This window comes from Phascolarctos cinereus, unplaced genomic scaffold, assembly GCF_003287225.1.
Source record: "Phascolarctos cinereus isolate Bilbo 61053 unplaced genomic scaffold, phaCin_HiC Scaffold_4;HRSCAF=312, whole genome shotgun sequence".
Taxonomy (NCBI): domain Eukaryota; kingdom Metazoa; phylum Chordata; class Mammalia; order Diprotodontia; family Phascolarctidae; genus Phascolarctos; species Phascolarctos cinereus.
The window spans coordinates 36,973,783-36,998,265 of record NW_027555847.1 but is presented as its reverse complement, the minus strand read 5'-3'; the positions used below and the strand labels follow the sequence as shown (position 1 = coordinate 36,998,265).

The 24,483-nt window shown below is 37.7% G+C and overlaps 1 protein-coding gene across 1 annotated transcript; it reads left to right on the top strand.

The window, feature by feature from the left end:
- Positions 1–4,716: 4,716 nt before the first annotated feature.
- PROK2 (prokineticin 2) lies at positions 4,717–23,521 on the top strand. Its single transcript, XM_021007578.2, is given in 4 exon segments — positions 4,717–5,125; positions 5,128–5,183; positions 9,071–9,196; positions 22,061–23,521. Coding segments are annotated over 4 exon segments (333 nt in total). The 5' UTR covers positions 4,717–5,079; the 3' UTR covers positions 22,166–23,521.
- The last annotated feature ends 962 nt before the right edge of the window (positions 23,522–24,483 follow it).

The window sequence follows — 24,483 nt, the reverse complement described above, 5'->3', positions numbered from 1 at the left end:
GGGGTGCTCAATGTAACAACACCTACCATTAACTTCATCATTAACATTATTTTAAGAATTGTGAAGCACTTTACATATATTCTCTCCTTTGGTCCTCACAACAACCCAGTGAGGTACATGGGATTATAATCCCCATTTTAAAGATGAGTAAAACCATGACAGACAAAAATTAAGTGACTTGCCCAAGAGCCCACAGATAGCAAGTATCTGAAGCAGTATTCAGACTTCCTTCTTTCTGCCTCCAGATCCAACACTCTTTAATAAAACCCCCAGAGGTAAAAGAAGGAGTATAGTGAAGATTTAGTAGATATGTTATCCTATTGAAATCAATGAAGTCCTTATTTCTTGTGTACATGTATAGGATAACCTTTGGAATTTATTTCCTTTCATATTGCATGGGGGGGGAAGATTTTCTTATGTGCACATCAGTGATGAACTCAAAAATTTATTTTATGTTTTATTGAATGGGGGCACTGGAAGTTTATGCAGCTAGGTGGCTCAGTGGATAGAGTGCTGGGCCTGGAGTCAGGAAGACTTGAGTTCAAATCTGGCCTCATATACTAGCTGTGTGGCCCTGGACAAGTCACTTACCCTTTGTTTGCCTTAATCCATTGGAGAAGGAAATGGCAAATCTCTCCAGTATCTTTGCCAAGAAATCCCCACAGACAGTACTGACATGCTATGGTCCATGGGGTCACGAATAGTCAGACATGACTGAATGACAACTAGAAATTTACTGAAATCTGAAGGTCTGGAAATGCCTATGGGGACAAACTCTTAATTGCATATTTTCACCTACATCCGTTCACCAAAATATAGCTCACTTTCAAGTGATCTACAATGTGGAATGTAATATACCATCAATCATTGTTGTTGTTGTTATATGTCCTTCGTTCTAGAAGAGAACCAGTGACATTATGAGAGGGATGTCTTAACTTGCCAATTAATTGGATATGTGAGTCAGAGCTTTGAAAAATCATCAGCCTCAGTATCTTCTCCAGAGTCAACAAAGCCCAGTGAAAAGAAAGACAAGTGTCAAGATGACCGGCCACAGCCCAGACTGTAGGGGGTGACCTTGGCCTTTCTAAATTAAGGTCTTTCCTAGGTGTCAGTTTGTCTGAGACCACGCCCATTCAATGATCTCTGTGCCATAATAGCACCTACTTCTGAGAGTTGTTGTGAAGACCAAATGAGGTCCTTTGCAAAACTTCCAGAACTGTATAAATGCAAGTTATCCATGCTAAGGAGGTAGGAGAGGGAAGACACAGGAAAGAAGGAAAGAAAAGGTCAGAAGCAATCATTAACTATTTATGTAGTGCACACTATGTTTACAGAACCAAAAAATGACAGCCTCTCATGTTCCTTGCCACAACGAATCTGTGACAGAGCTGGGGAGGGACAACATAAAAATAAGATAATTTATGAGCAAAGCATAAATATAAAGAAAAATACAAGCAGACAAAGAAGGGGTGAATTAATGTAAACTGAAATTGACAGGAACCTCAGGAAAAAGGCCTGGAAGGAGAAGGAGAAGTTGGACTGTCTCCACCCTATGTCAAATTTCCTTTGATTCCTCTACATGGAGACACCCTAATTATGGGGAAAGTTTCTAGCTCATTGAAACATACATTTCCTCTGGACGTTATCTCCTGAACTGAATTTTAAGTAATTCTTCTGTATCTCTTATTTGCCTTTCCTTCTGTCTGAAATGAGTCAAATTATAACATTGCTCTGTTAGGCACTTTACAATTATTATTTCATGTGATCCTCACAACAACCCTGGGAGGTAGGTGCTTAGTTATCACCATTCTGCAGATGAGAAACTGAAGTAAACAGAAAATTAAATGATTTGTACAAAGTCATGCAGCTAATAAGTGTCTGAAGCCAGATTTGAACTCAGGTCTTCCTGACTACCTAGCCCTCTATCTACTATTCCACCCAGCTACCTATTTCATTAATTTATTGTGATGCTTACTACTTGGCTTTTTTTATTCAGCTCTCCTCATTGATTTCTTTAACATCTTCCTATTTTATAAAGTTTGGTTTCTTTCAAAGCATCATTTCTAATTGCCATGATAACTAAATTTTATTAAGTTCATTGCTAGTGTTCAGTTTTGAGTCTTTAAGAGATCTCTACATTAAATCCTTTGTCATTCTCAGAGAGAACACTCTTGCAGGATCTTAAAGGGTTTTATCCAGGCCCTGTTTCATTAATCTTGCCATCTGACTGATTTTTTCCCCTTCTCCACTCTTGGATCCATAAAATATATAAAATTTCCCATACTATGAGAGTCCCACTTCTGCTATTCCAATATTCTCATAAAATCTTCATTATGAACCTCTCTCTCAAAATAGGCTCAATCCACTTCTACTCTGAAGGAGTAAAATAATGGAAAAGACAGGGAGAAAATAGTTGGAAATTAAATGAAACTCAATAATCTCATCTAAAAATATTTCAGAGCTTTTTTTTTTCTTGATTTATGAGAGCAGGTGGCATAGTAGATGGAATGCTGGACTCTAGCAACCAGACACTTAATGGCTGTGTAATCCTGGGAAAATCACTTAACCTCTCTGTTCCTGAGTTTATTCATATATAATATAAAGCAGTGGATTCGATGGCTTCTAAAGTCTTTTCTGGTTCTAATCTATGATCTTATGATTAACTAAAATGATTTTTAAAATTCAACCACTCTTTAAAGCTGACATTTGTGTAGTCACAATCCGCATACCACATTTAGGAAACTATATAGCTAGTATTCAATAATAATGAATATGAAGCAGACTATTTTAAAGGAATAGCAAAATTAGTTATGAGTGTTTTTTACATTTACATTGCATCCTTTCCTCAATAGTACTGGCACTGAGGCTGGAAAACTAGACTCTTCCATAATTTCATCACTTGTTACTTTTTCCATCTATTTTCCGATTGAGTTCAATTTTAAACTTTTTTTTATAACTTGCAAGATTCCTTTTTCTTTCCATGTTTAAAGCTGTATCTACAAGATACTAAAACATTTGGATGAAGAATAAAATATCATGATATATACAAATATCCATCCAACTGTTTCACATTCAGATAACCAACTGACTGCATTTCCACTTTTAATTTGAATATTTGACAAAGAGAAAGTCTTAGTATGGACTCTTCTGGTGAAGTCCTTAATTCCATCATCTGCAACAGCAACAGGTGCTAACAGTTCTTTATCATAAATAGCTTAACCAAAAACTTCACTCAAAAAGATAAGGTTTCTCATGCTTGCTCTCAGATACACATGATGTAGGTAGTGTAAGTTTTACTAACTCTGTTTTTCTGATGAGAAAGCTTTTTTTTAAATCAAGGAAAAAAGGTAAGGAAATCATGAAAACCTTAGAGTGATCTCAGAGGGGAATTTCTGCTACATCTTTTAAAATCTTTGTCTTTCATAATTAAAAAGAAAATAAGATATATGAAAAGTAAGAAATTAACCCCAAAATGAGTAGAAATGGGTAGTGTGCAGAGAGCAATGGATTTGGAGTCAAAGGGCCTGAGTTCAAATTAGGACTCTACCACCTGATAACTTTGAAACCTTGGGCAAATCATTTAACTCACTCATCCCCCTCCCCCATCTATTTCCTCAGCTGTAAAATGAGGGGTTAAGCTAGATGACTTTGAATGTTCCCTCTAATTCTGAAACTATTATCAAAATTCAGTTTGCACGTGACTGGCACACCAGACAAGGAACAATAGACCAGACAAGGACAAATATTTGAGGTTGAAATAATTACTGGGGGGAAAAAATTCTATCAACAGATATACTTCAGGCTTCTGGGTCCCTTCTAGATCTACAATCCAGGAGCCCAAGTCACTTGATTTCTCTGGGCCTTTTCTCATACACAAAATTGACGGGGATGGTTAGAGACTTTCTAGCTCCAGATCTGTGACTAACTCTGATCCTACATGAGGTCACAGGGGATTAAACTGGTAACAATACCAACAATACCAGTATTTCTTTAAGTTCATAGTTATTGCCTTGAGATGAGTTGGGGAAACGCTAAAATGAGAAGGAAAAAAAATGCAGGTAACTCCCAAAACGTAGAGGGAAAGCAGAGAAGACAATCAGAAAATAGAGGAAAGGTGGAAGAAATGTCAGAAGTCATAAGTGGAAAGGAAGAAGAGAGAGATAAGAAAGAAGAGAAATAGATCTACTTTGAGGATGTGTATGATGGGGTGGGGTGTTGAAAAGGAAGACTATAGGTTTCCTAAGTTTTATCGTGTGAAAAAGGATGCTCGGAAGGTGGGGGAGAAAATCCTCTAGTCATGGTTTTCTCAGAAGTATTTAATGTCTCATACCTGGACCATGTGAGCAAGTCTGCTGTGAATAGTGTCTAGTCCTTGGACTCTGTGCGCGTGGGTGTCTGTGTGCTGAGCCTCATCCTTAGATTGCTTGTGTGCGCCCATGTGTATGTGTACAGCCCCTCGTCCCTACACTCCTATGTGCAGCTGTGTGTGTATACATGTGAGTGTGTGTGTACCACCCTTCGTCCCTAACTACATGTGTGCGTGTGTGGCTGTGAGTATGTTTGCAACCCTCGTCCCTGGACTCCGTGTGTGCGCGCGTGAGCCACTGCCTCGTTACGCGCGTCGCAGGCGGGCGGGTGCAGCAGTGACTCATGGTGGGGCTCGCCGAGCGGCCCCGGGCTCTTTATAACGGCTCGGCTCCGAAGGATGCTCCGGGGAGCCGCCCAGGCAGCGGGGCTCTCCTCCTCTCCGCCTCTCGCCTTCACCGCCGGCGCTTCTAGTTGTCTGCTTTCCCAGCCCCTCCTTTCCCCGGCCTCTCGTCTCCCTCGCGCTCCAGACTCGTCCCAACGGTCCCGACGGTCCAGGGGCTTCCGTCGGTGCGCCCCTTCCCTGCCTGTTTGGGCGCTCGTCCCGTCCGCTCCCCTCCGGTCCAGGCGTCCCCTGCCACCTTGTGCGCCCGAAGCCCCCTTGCCTGGCCCCCTCCAGCGCCCAGTGGCAGCCTGCCCGCCAGCCCGCACGCCCCCGCTTCCTCCGCCCGCTCCACCTCGGCTCGGCTCTCTGCCCGCTTCCCAGAGGGCTCCATGAGGACCCCGTGCCGCGCTCCGTCCCCTCCGCTGATGCTGCTCCTGGGCTCGGACTCCTGTTGCTCCTGCCGTCTTCGGGCAACGCCGCCGTCATCACTGGGGTAAGAAGCGCCTGCCGTCCTACACCTGCCCCAGCCCCACCCTGACCCGCTCCACCCCTGCCGGCAGGGAGCTGGTAACACCCAGAACCCTGGGCTTGGGTCCGCAGGCAGTCTGTCCGTCGGTCAAATTCAATTGCGAAAGGAAAAGTTGTCTCTTGACCCGTCTATCCCGCCTCCGTCTTGAGCGTCCGCGGTTGCAGGGACTGGGGCAGGAGAGTCGTGGCGGTTTTGGGGGCTCGAGGCTTCAAAAGGACGGGGGTGGGGCAAGAGTAAGGGAGAGGTCTGTACCTTGTTTTTGATTTTGACATTGCGTGGAGTCGGCTCCGAGAGACCCTAATGCATCTTGAGCTTGACCACTGCAGCTGTCTGACCCCAGAGCAGGGAAGCTACCCCTTTCCTCCTGCCCCCAGTTGCCCAACCTCTCGCTCAATTTTGGTGGCTCCAGTTTTCCTTCTCATTTCCCCCATTATTTTTTGCTCCCTATTCATGACCCCCCCCATTCCCAAATAAAAACGCAGAAATCCTCTCTCCAACCTGAGGCTGAGCAGCAGCAGCGAAATGAGCTGGAGGGACTTTGTTCTGTTCTCATTGTACAGCGTTTGTGTACATTTCTCTACGGGTACCGCTCTTCTTTCTGAGGTTAGCTTTGAAAATGTTTTCCATTACCGAGTCTTGATCAATTAACGCGAAAACAAGAGACTATGGTTCCTAACTCTTGGGCTTCTTTTTTTCTGCTGGTTTTGCTTAACTGATTTTTAATTTTTTTATTCTGAATTTCACAAACACCGAATAAAAGGAGTATTTCCATATACAAAGCAGTGTAGATAATGAGAACTGTACGTGAAACCGCACGTCTCTATTCCATTACTTAGTTCTTCAGCGAAATTATGGAGTAATGGTTTCTTCTTCCTTTCCTTACCACCCCCAAAAACCCAAACCCATAAATATTGTTTAAACATAGAAAAATGATAGAAGTCTTCATTTTTTTCTTGAAAGAGAAAAACTAGTGCAACTTTTTTTCTCCAGTGTTGTGTTAAATATTTTGTCCTCACTGGAAAAATTTAAATAACAAAATACCATCACCAAGTTTAAATTTAATAGTACAGTCCATTTTCCATTTGGAAAACCATAGTCCTCTAAATTTTAATCAGTGAAATTGTTTCATACACCTGTTAAATACTCAAGTAATTAAAATTGCTAGTTTCACTAATTAGAACAGTTTGTATTTTTGAAGTTATTATAACTGGAGCATAATATGTACCTTGAAAATAAAGCACCTTAATACCCAAGTGATTTTTAAAAAATTTTTCCCATGGTTCACAATTCACAATATTTCACGAAGAAGACCCTCTATGGTAATTACTTGTGTGCTAATAAAAATGTGCCTCTGACTCGCCTTTAGCCAGAAAATTAGTCTGTCAATAAGTTAGTTAAGCTAATGAAGTTTTGTGCAGTTTTGGACCTTAAGGGAAGGGGTGTTACTACTTGATTTTAACTGTCTTGCAGGAACTTTTAAAACCTCTTAGCAAAGGTACTGTTGCAATAGCAGTAGATGCGGAGTGTCCCAGAAGTTTTAGTGCAGTTTTAAGCTTAGATTTCTGGGACATTCTGTTTATTCCAATCCTCTTACAGTGTGTCACTTGAATGAATGTCAGTAGGTCAAGAAAAAAGATATTAGTGAATGTAAAAACCAGCATATTCACCTTTATAAATATACTTTCCATAAAACAAAGCATTTTTGTCATTTTTTTCTGAGTAAGATGAATGACTTTCATAATTTGTTGTACATTTTAGAGCAACTTTTATTGTCCTGGATTGTTTTTTAAAGTAATTTTAAGTATTACTGATAAGCAAAGGAGAATTTATATCTTTGTTTTCCTGATAGCAAAAGTCTGGATGAAAAGTGGATAAGTTGGTTAATTATCTGGCAATGTTGTCTTCACAGTGTCAGACATCTAAATTGTCTGTGGCATTTTTTTTGGTCATTTTTTGAATTTTTGTTTGTTCTGCTGACAAAGCCAATGAAGCTTCAGGGATAAAGATTTAGCACGTATTTAAGCAGAAAAACTATAGTGCTGATCATAAATGTTTTTATTTTAGATAGACATAATTAGAAAGGGATAGATCTATTCATACAGATTTATTGCATGAAAATGAATTTCTGAAAAAAATATTTATACATCTATGACATCAAACATTCAGATGAAAGGTTAAGTATTAGTCAAATATTTGGATATTTTTTTCATTATAACTCCAAACACCCAGATAATTGACAAAAAGCTTGCATTTTCTCATATGTTTGGTTTTAGATAGACATCCTAACCACTAGAACTTAAAAGTTGGTCACTTGAAGAACAAATCATTGTAGCATTATAATGTATATCTTTATTTTGAGAAATATGGCTACTATATTGGCTGAGAACTTTGAAGAACAATCTTAGCCATTTCAGGTAAACATAAGTTATGATTTGTAGTAAATTAGGGACTTAGCTGTTATCTCAGTCTCCTGTAGAAGTGTAATATAGGTTGAGATCAGAATTTGAGGTCTATTACACATGTCAAAATGTAATGTACATCTTTCATATTCTCTATTTTAACATGCATTTTCTAACATGCTTTAGATTTACTGTAACATATTACTTTTCAAGTTTGTAATGTGTTGAGATTCCTTCATGTCATTTTTGTTGTATCTTAATTTAATTCTATGTTAGGATTTAATTTTTATATTAGGATAGTGCATCTGCAGGAATCAGTGTTTAGGATTCCATATCAGAGTCAATTACATTTAGTCATCTGATACTTTAGATAGGGTGGGATTAAAGCACCCACTGGTTTTACCTTATAGCTCCTAGCTGAATGATTTTGGTAATATAGAAATAAAGATATTCTTCTAAACCAAAACTTAAATTTTACAGACTTGGGGCAGTAATTGTTTCTAATTAATAAAAAAAAAGAGTCTTGATATGGTCATACTGGCCTCTTTAAAGGTTATTTTATATGGAGAAATTGTAAATGTTAAAGGACTAAGATAATTGGATAAGAAAAATCAAGCGGCATAAACTAATTTGGAGAAACTGAGCACTTCTGAAATTCATGTTGTGAATTTCTGGATGTCTAGCATTTCACACTACTTTTATAGACTCTTAAAATCCTTTAAAACTCAAGCTTAAGAGATTCTGCAGTTAATAGTCATAATATCTTGTTATTTAATATATAGTTTGTAATGGCCTTGTATGGTGTAAGAATAATACATATGGTAGTTTTTCAGTTCAAAGGCAATTCAACCGTAAAATGCTAGAAATAGAAAGTTGATTTTATATCCTTACATTTGAGATTTTAATAAAATAGGGGCAGTATTTAGTCCTTTCTGAAACAGTATATATAATTGAATACACACATATGTAAGCACATGTGTATATATATGTATATGTGTGTACATATATGTGTACATATATATCTACTTATAGCATTATATAGCATATAAAGGTTTGCAAAGTACTTTATATACATTATTTCATTTGATCCTCACAATAACCCTGTGAAATGGGTGCTATTATTATCCCCATTTTATAGTTGGGAAAACTGAGGCTGATAGAGATTAGTAACTTGCCCAGGGTCACATGGCCAGTATGTATCAGAGGCAGGATTTGAATTCCTATCTTTCTACCCTCAAGCCCAGCACTCTATTCACTGTCACCTAACTGCTTACTCATAAGTTATCACAAACCAAGAAGCATTTGCTAAGCATCTGTCATGTGCCGGTTACTGCACTGATCATATTATTTGATCACATTACATTTAGATATTTTTTAAAGAGTAAAATGTAAAAAAAAATAAAGAGTAAAATGTCCTTTGCCTAATTGAGTCCACTTATTTCTTACTTTCAGGCTTGTGACAAGGACCCCCAATGTGGCGGTGGCATGTGCTGTGCTGTTAGTATTTGGATCAGAAGCCTCCGAATGTGCACACCGATGGGCAACGTGGGAGACAGCTGCCATCCTTTGACTCGGAAAGTTAGTATTTGACAATGGTTCTCATACGTTGGTATAATTGATGGGGGAATGGATGATGGTCATAAGATACGAAGGCCTGGCTGGGTAGCATGGAGAACAACATTGAAATGTGATGTTTTTGGCAATTCTACTCATGTATTCGTTTAGGCATGGAAGGGAGGATAGGGTAGATGACATACCCCTTGTAAGAAGGACTTCATAGGGATTCTGATTAAGCTTAAGCCATTTATTTCATAGTATGGGGGGGGAGGGAAATTAATATAAAACAGTAATCTGTTTTGCTGTATGTGAAATCACCCTAAAATTATACAGGGTAAAATTTAATTTAGGTACAGAGCCCATAGTATACCTTGGTATTTGTCTCTTTACAAAACTAGGTTTGTCTAAATATTGAAAAAAAGTTAATGTTTATTCATTGTACATATATTGCACAATCAAATGTGTCCTTATTTTTCTATGTTATCACAGATATTCATTGCATTACTCAGTTTTAAAACCATTTTATTTTTTATTCTAATTTTGATTGATGGTTCATTTATTCTACCATTTAATATATCAGTGATACATGTTGATATCATAATCATTTCCCAATGATGGAAAGTAACGTATTAACATCCCCCTTTTACTCCCCTTGCAACAGAAAGGCAGTTAAGTAGCCATATCTAACATCATGTGCATACCTGTAATCTTCCATCTCTATGGAGAGGAAAGAAGTGTATTTCACTACTTTTTTTCCTTTCTGTACCAAAATTGTCCATTATTTGGTCAGGGTTCAACTGTCTCTCATTGCAGGAAGAGGAAAAAAAATTGCTAGGTGTCTTTAAAAAGGAGACATTATTTTCACATTTTAAACTTGATTGAATATTTTTAAAAATTTGAACTCTTTGTTCAAAAAGAAAAGGAAAGCTTTTTCACATGTGGTTTAAGGTTTAAAACTGTAACACAGCCAAACATTTTACCATCTTTCCTGTACTCCATGGTTACAGAGAAAAATTAATGTTGCTGCTCTTCAGAGGGAACTTTAATGTAATAAATTTTGACCAGTTGGCTTGTTTTTAGTTCTCTGGCCTTATATTAAAAAATATAACTTGGGAGTTGTACATGAACAGCTGAGCATGGAATTGGCTCTTCAGCTTTTCCATAGCTTCACTGAGATATGTTTCTGGCTATGGTTAAATTGTTCCTCCACACCCTTATACCACACAAACTTCCTTGCCACTTTCTAATAGTCGGGTAAAAAGAGAGGAGATTCAAGTGTTAAGTCATCCATTTCAATGCCAAACTTATGGGGAGGAAGGTCAAGGTGCTACTTACCATCATCAGCGTTTTGTTAAGGTTCTTAATCAGTAGTATTGAAAATGAGCCATCACTTGCAAGTTTGTATCATTTGTTCAGATGAGAACAGCTTGGTTTTTTTTTCATTTTTATTTAAATAGTCTCTGAAAAATGTTTTGCTTTACATAGGATATTATTATAAGCAAACTTATCAAATGGCCTTACAAAAATTGAGACTGATTACATGATATCCAAACGATGAACTGAAAAGAATAAAAAAAAACCCTGCCAAATGAATATCTTTGGCTTAATGAAGGCAAAAGAAAAAAAGTTACAAAAGTAAAGAAAAAAAATCTAAAAATTGAATTTATCCCAATTGACTTGTGAGTTTACCATGTGAGGTGTTTTTTTCAGTGTAATTCCGTGGCTGAGTCCCCTGCAACTTGGTTATCTCAGGTTCTCCACCTGATTAGACACCATCTGCAGAGTTGTATTTAGTTCTGGGTACTGCATTTAAAATAGGCGTTGATAGACTGAGGGGCATCCAGGGGAAAACCACTAGAATTGGTGAAGGGCCTCAAATCATATCATGCAAATGTAAGTTGAGGAACTGGATGATATTTAACAAGAAGGAAAGACATGGGGAGACATGACAACTGTCCTTGTGTTTTTGAGGGATAGTCACATGGGAAAAGGTTAGACTTGTCCAGCTTGACCCTGCAAGGAAGAACTAGGAGCATTAGGTAGAATGAAAACAGCAGTAACTAGGACAGGCCAATTGGGACATTGACCCAGAATGCTGATATTTAAAGGTCACTGGCAGCTCTGGGAATTCCTAAAGCAGGGGTGTGAAACCTGCGGCCCTCCAGGCCATCAAGTGCAGCCCTTTGACTGAATTCAAAATTCACAGAACAAATCCTTTTATCTAAAGTGTTCAGAAACACCTGAGTTTCTATCTCATTAGCCAAAATAATCCTTGAAACAGGAAACTATCAGATAGCCTGCTCCCTCACCTTCCTTTGTCTTCAGGACTCAGCGGAGATGGGGTCCACTCCTCCTGTCTGGCCACACCTTGCTCTGTAATCTCCTACTGGACTCCCTAGCAGCAGCCTTGTAGACAAGGCTGCCACTATGAGTGGCAGTTTCACAGGCTCTTTTCTCCCCTCAGGACAAATGTCTGCCAGAACTCACACTCCTCAAAAGTTGCTTGGTGGGTGCTTTTCATTCTTCTTGCACAGTGCATTTTCTGATGCTTGACTTCAGATGCCAGTAATGCTAATTATGACTCTGGAGGCAAATTTGGGCTTGAGGTTAGGAAAAAATGTGCTAACATTTTGAACTCTTCAAATGAAGAATGAGATGCTTTGGGAAGTAGTGAGTCCCCCTCTCACAATGGATGATCACCTACCAGGCACATCATAGAGAATGCTGTTCAGTTATTGACTGCATTTAATAGGCTTCCAATTCTGAGATTTTTTTATAATATATAAACTTCATCTTCTCTCTGCAAGCAGCAATACATTTTCTTGTTTTCCTGACAGTTCTAATAATTAAGTCCATGAAAGTAGCATCTGATTAAAGTATGTTGGATGAAGTGAACCTATTCTAGCACATAGCCAGGGTCTGCAAAGGATAGGATGTAGAATTGAAAGGTACCTTAGAAAGATCATTTAGTCTGACCTTTTCCTTTAACAGATAGAGAAACAGAAATTCCATATTGTTGGAAACTGAACGGCTTTAAAGAGCATTCAATTAATCAGAATATAAATAACCACTGACAATTCTCAAACACTTTAATATTAGTAAAATGTTTGACGTGTTTATGTGATTGGATTAGCTGAATTATATCTAGAAGGGTTGTGTAGTTCTCATTTTACAGATGAGGATCAGAAAGGTCATATAGGTAGTAAGTATTAGAGCCAGGATTCAGACTTGGGTCCTCTTATGCCAGATCCATGATTCTTTCATTTGACCCTGACAATAACCCTTTAAGGTAAGTGAAGTTCAGAGACTGAGTAACTTTCTTAGAGTAACAGAGGCAAGATTTTAGCCCAGGTTTTCCTGACTCCAATCTAGTACTCCATATACCATGGGCCAACATTCCAGTACACCCTTAAGATATTTTTGAAGGCAGAGAGGGGAAGGTTGCCTGGGAGAAGGTATGGATTAGTGATTTCATTAATGTAAAGAAGACATCTCTATAAATGCCCATCTACAAGGATTCTGTGACCTGTAATCCTAAAGAATTGTCTGCAGCACAGAGTTTAAATGACTTGTCCTCCAACGACACACAGCTAGTATATGTCAGGTATGGATTCTAAACCTAGGTCTGTCTGAATCTGAAGCCAGCCCTGTATTCACCACATCACATTGCTTCTCTCAAGATTTTGGTGTTGTGTTATTATTTAGTCACTTCATTCATTCAACTCTTTGTTGCCCCATTTGGGGTTTTCTTGGGGAAAAAACTGAAGAAGTTTGCCATTTCCTTCTCCAGCTTATTTTGCAGATGAGGAAACCAAGGCAAACAGGGTTGAGTGATTTGCCCAGGGTCACATCACTAATAAGTGTATGAGGCAGGATTTGAACTCGGGTTTTCCTGACTGAACCTCCAGCTCTCTATCCACTATACAGCCTAGCTGCAACTCTTAAGATTAAATGTCTGCAGTTATCCAATGGAAAAATGTATAGAGAAAATTCTGTTTTGATATGAAAGATAAATTACATTTTTTTAAAAAATTGATGGATAGGTTGTCAGGAAACAGAAAAGTGGGACTAAATGAAAGTTATTCTTATATAAATTTAACACTTCCTGTTTTACTTTAGCTCGGTCATTGCTTTTAAAAAGACAGAATGAAAGGTCAGACTTAAAAGAATTGATATCCAGGAAAATTTGTTTAAATGTTTTTCTTTTCCTCTGAGACACAAGCAAATCACTAACATTTTCATATTTGACATTTATATTTCAAGGCTAAAACTTTACAATTAGATTTTTCATTATAATCTCCTATTGTGACAATTGGTGGTAAAAGCAGAAAATGTCCACTAAGCTAGAAAGAATAACGCATTGAATTTGATAGTATTCTTTCTCAGGTGAGATTGTAACATTCTTGTCATGAATTCTATACAGGGATACCCCACCTAACTGTCATTCTTTGGTTCTACAAAACTATCATGTGAAAGTCGGATTTTCTGACTCGCAAAAAAAAAAAAAAAGAAAAAGATAATCAGTTGCTCTCAAACTGCAGTCAGCTGGTAAAGGCTGCCAAGATCCCTGCCACCTTTGACACTTGTAAATCATCCCCTTCTACTGGATACTCTCTCTTCTCTAAGTTTTCATGACACTACTTTCTACTAGTTCTACTCTGTCTGACCACTCCTTAACCTCCATTGCTGGCTCTTCATCCAGGTCATACCTAATAATCCTAGATGTCCTCCAAGACTCTGCCCTGGCCCTCCTCTTTCCTTTCTGTATTTTGTGGCTGGGTGATTCATCAGCTCCCATGGGCTCGGTTATCTCTGTACAGAGTATTTCCAGATCTGTGTATCCAGGCCTAATGCTCCCCTAAACTGGAGTGGATGTCCTATAGGCATCTTAAACGCAACCCATCCAAACCAGATTTCATTACTGTTTCCCCCAAATCCTTGCCTCTTCCTGATTTCCCTGTTAAAGTTAAGGCCACTCCTATCTTATCAGTTGCCTATGCCCTCGGCCTCAGCACCATCCTCTATGCCTCACTCACCTTCGTCCCACATAGGAACAGCAAGATTTCACAGCAAATTAGTTGTCATCATAGCATCTCTTCTGTGGGTCCCCTCCAGTCCCACAACCTTCACTGGTTCAGGCCTTTATTATTTCACACCTTGACTACTGCAATAACCTTTCAATTTGCACTGTGACTTGTTTGTTTCCACTCCAGTTCATCCTCCAATCAGCTGCCAAAGTGATTTTTCTAAGACACTGATTGTACCACAACATTCCATCGCTCAATAAACTCATGGCTCCCTATTGCCTCTAGGATCCAATCTAAAATCCTCCATTTTGCATTTCAAAGCCTTCACAATCTGGCTTCTTTCGGTATTTCCAATTTTTTTTTACATTTCACTCTCCTGCATATACTTGATGATCCAGTGATAATGGCCTAGTTGCCCCTTGGCCTAGTCTTCAAATATGACATTTCATCTCTTAACTCCTTTTCTTTCCAATAAATGTTCCACATGTCTAGAATGCTTTCTTTCTTCACCTCCAATTCCTGGTTTCCATGGCTTCCTTCAAGATTCTGCTCAAATTCCACCTTGCAAGAGGCCTTTCCTTATAATTGGGGTTCACATATTAATACCTACAGATTCAAACAGTTACATAAGAAATTAGCTACTTTATTCCCATTCAAATTAGTCATGTGAAGGGGTTGAGTTTCAATTTGAAAGTTTTGTATGCATAGTCATTTTTCTGTATTATGCTTGATTTCCCAATTGAAAATTTTTCTTCCTTTGCAAATATTCATTTTTGAATTAGCTTCCATTATTTTTCCATTTATTTAACAGATACTTATTTAATGCCTGCCATGAACAGGGTACTGTGCTAAGTTCTACAAAGGTCCAAAGATAAATAAGATACGATCTCTTCCTTCCAAGAGTTTTCAACAATTAATGGAGAGGATGTGTACACAAATAACCAGAGTATTCCAAAGGTCCATGACTTCATTGATACAGCCTCCTGAGTCTCTGTAGGCCATCCTAGTCAGTTGCTTGTTATAGTATAAAATAAAATGTGGCAAGTGCATAAGATAAGTAATTAGAGGGCTTTGCTTCTGTCTGGCTTCAAAAAAGGTGTGGGCTATGGAGTAAGACCACAAGTACAGTTTGAGTGGAGCTTAGCGTATATGGTATAGAATAATGGATTATAAAGTTGGAGAGGCAGATTGGAGGACAGTTATAGAGGGCCCTGAATGCCAGGCTAAGGAGTTTGGACTTTATTTGGTAAGCAGTAAGGAATCATTGAAGATTTTTGAACATTTGAGTCATGTGTCAAGACACAGTGATTGATGAATTAATTCAAAAGTCCATCTTCTATAGATCACATTCTGGAGAAAATGCATTTTTCGCCCCTGTTGCTTTTCTAATTGACCTAAATGGTTAGGCCATTGTCTTTTCTAATGTTGTGGATTCCCCCTTGAAAGCCTTTTACTAGACAAAAACTTGTTTTAATTAACATAATAGTGGTAGGGACTGGATCTATGATTTCATTGGTATAGGGAATTTCCAGATGAGGAAACTTCCTATATAAATACTGTACAAGTGGATACTTCCTCTGCAGTTTACCATCTTAGAGAGTTGCCTAACACAAGAAGAGGCTAAGTCATTTTCCTGGTGTCATATAGCCAACAGTGGTCAGAACCAAGACTTAAACCCAAGGCTTCCTAGTTTTATGACCATCTCTCAATCTGCTATATGATGTCATCTGAAAATGGTTACATCTAGAGACACTCACCTATCAATAGGGAATCCTTTCATTTGGGCTTTGTCTCAGACAATTTCAGTGACACTGGTGAACCCTTTAAGTTAATGCATATTGCTGTTAAACATCTCACTTGACGTCAGTAATTAGCAGATCACTGAAAAGGTTATCTCCATAATTGAATCTTAGGAGTCTGTACTGATTTAATGTATGTGTGGGAGAGAACTTGTCTAAAGAGAGCCTCCAAGGCAATATTTTGTCCTACCAAGCCAAATGCATTTATAAAAAAATTAATAAACTGTAAGCACAGTGTGATCTTATATTCTCTATGCCATCCAGTCAATTGCTTGGCTGACATACAACGTGCTACAGAAAACTCTTCTTATTCACTTCAGTGGTTTCATAAGCATTATACAGCAAGGTGGCACAGTAGGTAGAACCTTAAGTGTGGAGGCAAGAGAACCTGAATTTAAATCCAGCCTCAGATACTTGCTCGTGTGATCTTGGGCAAGTCACTTAAACTCTGTTTGCTTCTGTCTCTGCAACTGTAAAATGGAAATAATAATAACACTTTTTCCCAGGGATGTTGTGAGGATCAAATGAGATAGTATTTGTAAAGCACAGCACAATGCCTGGCACATAGTAGGTGCTATATAAATGCTTATTCTCTTCCCATATCTTCCCTTCATAAGATTAAGAACAAGAAAGAATCTTAGAGATCACTTGGTCAAAATTCTTCATTTTTAGAGAGAAAGAGACAATATTGATTTGCCCAAGGTCTCACAGTTAAGTGACCAAGCAAGCCTTTGAGCCCAGCTCCTCTGAATTTCCATTATGTCATGTTGCTCTCTCTAATACCAATTTAGTGTCTGTCCCTGGCAGCTCCTTTCGGTCACTGAGGATCTGGGATGTATGTTGGAATTAACTTCTGGACCCACCACAAGAAGGCAACCTGATCATCTGTATTTTTTTTAAATTAAGTGACAAAACCAGTCTGATCCTTTGGAGTCAGATGTTTGAAAAGCCTTGAAAATTTTCCCAAACCCATGGGCTCAAGGTGTGCAGGAAAAAAGTCAGATATCAACAGAATATACAATGTTCAAAATAAAAACTTACACCCATTTCCTCAGCTTAGTATCCTGCTAGTAGAGGACTTCCTGGAGAAAACTAGCATTGGTTGTGTGCCTGGTGGAGTTTTGGAACCTTCCTGAAAGAATACTTGCAGAGGGAGAATACCTCTTGGTGTGGTAGTGTTCATTTAACCTTTAGTAATAAAAAGATTAATAATGAGAAGTCCAGCCTGTTGGGCCTTTTCTTCATGAATTTCACTCAAAGCACTCATGTGAAAGAGGGTTTTATAACAAATCTCATTTGATGAATAAGGCATTTAATAAGTAAGTACACTGCCATAGCACCTGTCTTTTAAACAGTGCATGAGGATGCCCAGATAACCTTGATAATGTCTATGTCTAAAAGTTTAAATATTGAGACTGAGACAGAAAAGGAAATGAGATTGGGATGGGGCCAGGGAGTTAGAACTTGGGAAATAACAAACTGTCTCTGATGCTATCTACTAAGTATGCCACATGAGGAAACATGAATTGAGAAGATTAACTGAGAAGTTTTAGCGATTGTAGAAATGACATGGTTTTGGCATGTTGTTTTTGCAACTGTTGGCACAGATGGGTTTTATACCCTCGGTGGGTACATGGAACTTCCCCATAAAGTTTTTCTAGAAATGAGAAAGCAGGAATTATGCATAGATTCATAGTTATTAGTAATGTCTTGGTCACCTTTCTGTGCTAAAAGCCCCATCCTTGTTCTTGCCTTTTAAAAAAAAATAGAGTTCCCATCTCTCTACTTCTTTAGGTCTCTTGAGATTGGATCCCTAAATGGCTTTAATGTTGTATCTCTGTTCAGCATAGATTTCTCCTGTATATATTTGGTTGCATCCAGCTGCTATTGCCACTTCTTTCCTCACACAATAAATTAGGTACACAGGTGGTAGACAGTCCAAATGTGATAGTTCTGGTGTCCATAATGAGAAATTAAATTACATTATATTAGATCACTACAAAAATGCCGGTGGTATGTTTCTTGTATCTAGTTTGTCATCATTCTAAAGCTACTGGTTTTGAGTCAGGAAAACCTAGATTCAGATCCTGCCTCAGACACTATGTAGCCCTGAGCATATCACCTAACTTCTCTGTACCTCAGTTTCCTCCTTTGGAAAATGAAGGGATTGGACTCAATGGTTTCTAAGGTCTCTTTGAGCTCTAAATTTATGATCCTGTGAAGAGTCTTAGTTGAATCTTCTCATCTGCCTTTTGTTATTTTGTTAATCGATGCTGATGAACAAAAAACTAGTGAGAGAAATTTTGCATTGTGGTTATAGAATTTTTAAACAAATTTGCATATTAAACCAGTGTTGTCCTTGGCTACTATATCTTTCCACTTGTGAAGAGAACTAAATATTTGCAGATTGTGTGGTTTCATAGACTCATTAGGCCTCTCCTTTGTGGTGTTTGTTTTGTGTTGGTTAAACTTTTCAAGGAAATGGTAAATGATGATGTCAATTTCTTTACTTTTGTCCATTTCCTATTTTTTCAAAGTCAGTGGTTTGTTTAAAATAAGTCAGGTTGGAGCTGCTGTAGTTATGTGCATTGTCTTCTTTGCATTATCTTTGACTCTTACTCTAAAACCCCAGGGACCCAAATGCACACATATAACTGATTTTTAAGTAATGTGAGTAGTTTACAATTATGTATCTCTTTGAAGTTTACATATATTATTTCATTTTATTTTCACAAGTCTGTGAGGTTATAGTACAAGTCCTGTCATTCACATTTTAGAGGATAGGAAACTCAGCTTTCAAAAGGTAAAGTGACTTGACTCAAGTCACACATAAGGAAGGAGAAGAAGGAGGAAGAAGAGAACAAAGAGGAGGAGGTGGAGAGCAGGAGGAATAGCTCATATTTACATAGCTCTTTAAGGTTTGCAAAGTGTTTTACATTCATCAAAAGAGCAGAGATGAGGACAAAATTGTCTCCTGACTCCACATCCAGTGCTTTTTCTATGGCACCACAGCTGTCTACAATCCGGAAGCAGTTATTTCCTACTTATTAAGATTTAGTCAATTTCCTTTTTAAAATTTAATGCTTATCTTATCCAACACTTTCTGACTTTTAAAAATTTAATTTTTTTCAACTAACAAAAATCTTATTTTCTCTCCTTTCCATCTCCTCTTGACATGGAGATAGGGGGAAGAACTCTTTTTTAAAAACAAATATGAATAATGAAGCAAAACAAATTCCTACTTTGGCCATGTCCAAAAATGTCTCATTTTGCACCTTGAGTCCATTACATCGCTATCAGCAGGTGGGTGGCAGGCTTCATCATCACTCCTCCGTAATCATGGTTGGTTATCGCATCATTCAGAGTTCTTACTTTTTTCAAAGGTGTTTGTCTTTAAAATGTTATTATATAAATTGTCCTTCTGGTTCTGCTTACCTTACTCTGCAGCAGATCATATAAGTCTTCTCAGATTTCTCTGAAATCATACCTTTCATTATTTCTCATGGCACAATGGTATTCAATTACATTCATATACCATTTATTCAACTAGTATCCAGTTTGTGAACCTATAACTTTCTTTTTGGGGGAAATAATCACTGTTTATAGGTATGAGTAGGGGTGTGCTAGTAAATTTTTAACAACCAGCTCTCCATGAAAAAAAAACTGTACTCACAACAGACTTTTCAGTTTGATCTGCATCATGAACATTCTCTCCATCATCTTCTTAAGCCCAGACAATCTACAAAACAATAAATCAAGCCCTGATTTGTAGCATTTGCCAATTTCTGAGGCATAAATGCTTAAACTGAAAATTTAACAATCAACTCTGGCAACTATCTTCAGCCATCTCCACAGTACAGGCTTCAACAAATCCTTGGTTTTGTGGATCATTTCTTGACCTGAACTGTGTTCTCCAACACAACTGTTTTCCCATCTTCCCTCTGCCCACTCTTGCACCGACATTGCTGCATATCAAATTCTGTATTTGTTTAGTATGATGGGCCCTATCAAGTTCTTCATACAAGTCAACTTCCTCATTCTCATTGACAAATAGAAATTACTTTTCCTACATAAATAAATAAAATAATAAGAAAAAGTACATCTATTAAAAAATCAAAATGCAAGTTTTGCCAATTAATAAAATAATAAATGTTTAAATTTAAAAAAACTAGAAAATGAGTAGTATTCATCAAATGAAAGGAGAAATTGAAATCAGAGAGAGGGAGAGAGGAGAGAGAGAGAGAGAGATGTGGTAGGTAGGATGCCCACACAGTATGATTTGCCCTGATGGCAAATGTCTTTAGGGATGGTGCTGATAACAGTTTCCCTTCAGGTCAGAGAGAAATTATAAAATAACTGTAAATCAGAAGGTGGGTTATGATTCCCAGAAGTCCATGCAACTGTTCTAGAATTCTGACCTCCCTCTCACGTTAAGATATGCTTTACAAACTATTAAAGGACTTTCTTCAAATTACAGGCTGAATTTATTACATAGGGAAAGGAAAACTAAGTTGTACATCATAGAGTTTTGGAGTTTCGTGTACAATTCTGTTTTGTATTTAAGGCAGCTGGGTGAATATCCAATAGATAGAGTCAAGAAGACCTGAATTCAAATTCAACCTCAGATAATTAATAACTGTGTGACTCTAGGCAAATCACTTAACTACCATCTGCCTCAGTTTCCTCATCTGTAAAATGGGGATAATCTAGCATTTATCTCCCAGGGTTGTTAAGAAGATACAATGAGATACTATTTGTAAAGTGCTTTGTAAACCTCTGTGTGCTATAAAAATGCATATATCATGCATTTTTATGTGCTATATGATGTCACATTTTGCAATTATATTATACAATCTTATAATACATGATATGATATGATATTACAACATATCATATCATTATATTGTGTGATTATTTGATTTGGTGTCTATTAATTGCAGAATTTTAAAAAAAATTTAAAACTAAAACAAAGCACTTCTCTCACATTAATCCAGTGAGGTAGTGGATCTTGCAAGCTTTCCACCCTTTTTAGATGTGGAAGCCTTTCAATATGTATTTGATCAGTGGCGTGCACTGTCAATAACCTGATTCCATGGAAATAGATTACTGATTATATATAAAGCTTATTATTTGTTTTTCAATTTTAGAAGTTTGTATTTTTAAACCTTAAAGGCAATATTTTTTCTATTTCTTTACTGTGAAAATATAATAAATTCTGTTTTCTGGCATCTAGGAAAGAAGAAACTGTATATGCTGTGCTACATTAGTTTGGGTAGCTTAAGAAATGAATACCCTTCTCTAGGCTGTTAAAAGTGATAGATTTATTTGAACAACTCGAAGATAACAAAAATGACATGGTATCAAGTGCCTACCAGACAGACTACATCAATCAACAGGTGTTCTTCAAGCACCTGACGGATACTTTGCTACCCACTAGAGATACATTTCCCAGCTCTTGCATTTGATGCTGCTGGGGCAGCATGCACATGTACAATGAAAGTAAATGCAGGATAAGTGAAAGAGGTGCTAGGAGTTAGAAGGATTGGGAAAGGCCTCATTGTGGAAAGATTTTTGAACTGTGTGTTTTGTGTTCTATAATCTCAGAATCAGGGTGAGTGAGGTGGCGCAGTGGATAGAGCGTCAGTCCTGGAGTAAGAAGGACCCAAGTTTAAATCTGACCTCGTAGACTTAGTAGTTGTGCCACCCTGGGCAAGCCACTTAAACCTCATTTTCCTCAGTTTCTTCATCTGTAAAATGAGTTGTAGAAGGAAATGGTAAACCACTCCAGTATCTTTACCAAGAAACCTGAAATGGGGTCACAAAGAGTGGGAGCCAGCTCATTGACTAAACAGCAAGTCTCAGAAATAAGAAAGACAAAATAGCTGATCTAGTTGTTTTCTTTAACTCCGTATCTATTTTAGTACACATTTCATCATTTATATAGATTTTTTCCTTTCGTATCAGTAGACTTATTAGATTCTTTCAAAAACTTAGGATTAAAATGTAAATCTTTTTTTCCTCAAAATTCATCTGTGACTATGTTGTGTGTTTATTTCCAGGTTCCGTTTTTTGGGAAGAGAATGCATCACACCTGCCCTTGCCTGTCTGGGTTGGCCTGCGTACGGACTACATTTAATCGATTTAGATGTTTACCCAGGAAATAATGATCACTTTTGAAATGAAATCAGTTAAATGTGAACAGCAACTTAATGTATTTAAAGTTTTCCTTGTGATTGTAATGAACAAGTTATATGCCAGAAAAAAAAATCCCATTACTTTCTCCCTTCGTAAGCATCAAAAATGAATATATTTAGGCTTAAGTAATATTCTTAGACTTGATTTGAAAATGATGGGTTTTTATGGAGATACCGTTTTGAATAGAAATGTTGAAAGTAAAGTATTATGGACTAGCTTTTCTTCTCCACATTCATTTCATTTTATAAAATGAAGGCCAGAGTCTCTGCCAGAAAGATAAGGAAGAAGGTAATCTAGTGTAACCCAGTAGTGCGCCTGTTGGTCAGGGAGCAGCTGTGGTTTAGCTGCATCAGCTTCTGGGAGCCAGGTGGAAAAGTTGCACCATCTCCCCTGGACTGTGATTCCCAGAAGTCTATGCCGGTATCCCAGAACTTCTCCAGACCTATAGGCAAGTTGGCTCTAATTCAAAGCTACACTCATATTTGATTACCATTAAACTGTCAGGACGAGGCTATTTTTTTGGGGGGGGGTTTCCCATTTCCCTCATCACAGTTCCCCCAAAAGATACACATTTTTTGTTTCCATATCTCTCAATCCCCAAGGCATATTAAATCTCAACTTAACTATGACTGATCTCACAACTCATTCTTCTCCCTGATGCCTCATCACCCTACTCAGATTCTAAGTTGGCATTCACCAAATGTCCTGGTAAAATGTCCACCTTTGGTGGAAAGTCCATCAATGTTGGCCTTTTGGGTACTTAGTGAAACCAATGGCAAAAGTTAGCAACTGATTATTCTAACTCCATATCTTTTCCTAGAATAGTAAAGGTCTCATAGGCACAGCAGTCAAAAAAGGTGGTATTACCTTCAAACGAGCTAACCATATGTAATGAAGATGTACTGCCACTATCCATCTGAACCAGGAGCAGCAAGTTCTGCTGTTAGAGAGACGTAAGAGGAGAGAGAATAGCGAACCAAATTAATTTTTTCTTACTTTTTTTTTGACTTGTCCCTTAAAGCCTTTTTTCTTTCTCATAATAGAATTTCATTTTATGAGTGAGACATTTAGATATACCATAGAACATGTCATCCAAGAGGAAGAATTTATTTTGATCTTGCATAAAACTAGTTATACATTTGAAATAATATGCATTAAAATGTCACTTGTATTTTCTTTGAAACTGAAAGGTTTATTGTAATGGGTTGCTTAATATCTTGTCATTTGTACCTGTATCAATATTGCTGTGTAAGAATTCTGTATCAGAATAATGACAGTACTGTATATCATTTGATTTTAATATTATATCCTTATTTTTGTCACAATGGTCTCAGTTTTTATTCCAACAAGTGAGGATAATTTCTAAATAGGTCACACTCTAAATCCAATGAGGACTAAGAAGCTGGTAAAAATAGAGCTATTTAGTATACATACAGTTTGAATTTGTGCCAAATGAAATTTTACCAGTATATATTTCAGAACATTCAAAAACCAAGCCCAGTATGCAAGTAAATGTGACAATGGGACTTAAGGGGAAATCATGACATGCACAAAAGGTTGTAATTACGAATGAATTAATAGAACTTCACTGTGTACTAAGTACAATTGATTATATATAGATGCACATGAACAACATTTTTAAAGATGTAAAGTCTACATAAATTCAGTGAGATTGGAGAAAAACAAATTGCCTTTATTGTGTTTGAATGCATGTTGTCTCAAGTGAACAAACGACAAAATTTACTTAAATTAGTAAAATTGACTGAAGTTCAACCACCACAAGGTAGAAAAATGGTCATGATTTGAGAGTTTCCTCTGTTGTTTATATAAACAGGGTCTGCAGTTCCAAATTATATGCATTCTATCCAATAAGAATTCAATTAAAAGCATTTATTGTTTACTATATGCCAAGCAATGTTCTAAGCACTGGAGATGCAAAGATAAGCAGACAGTCCTGCCTTTAGGAAAATTACTTTCTAATGGGAGAAATACAGAAATTGGGAAGTGGAGACCAGGGCAGGGTAGCGTGTTTTCTGAAGTCACAGGCACAGTCACAGGAGTCATGGAGGGAATATACTCGCACCCTTACAAGTAGCAATGGCAGTATTATTGCTCCAGAACTGTAAGAGCCAGTGAGGAACTGGAATGTCCCTAAGGCCAGTGAGAAGATGTCGAGGGACTAACTAAAGTATACCTGATAGGAGGAGTCTAATAAAAATTACTTCCAAAATTTTTCAACTTTGAAATAAACACCAAATTTGGTTTTCCTGTAAAGTTAACTGCTTGG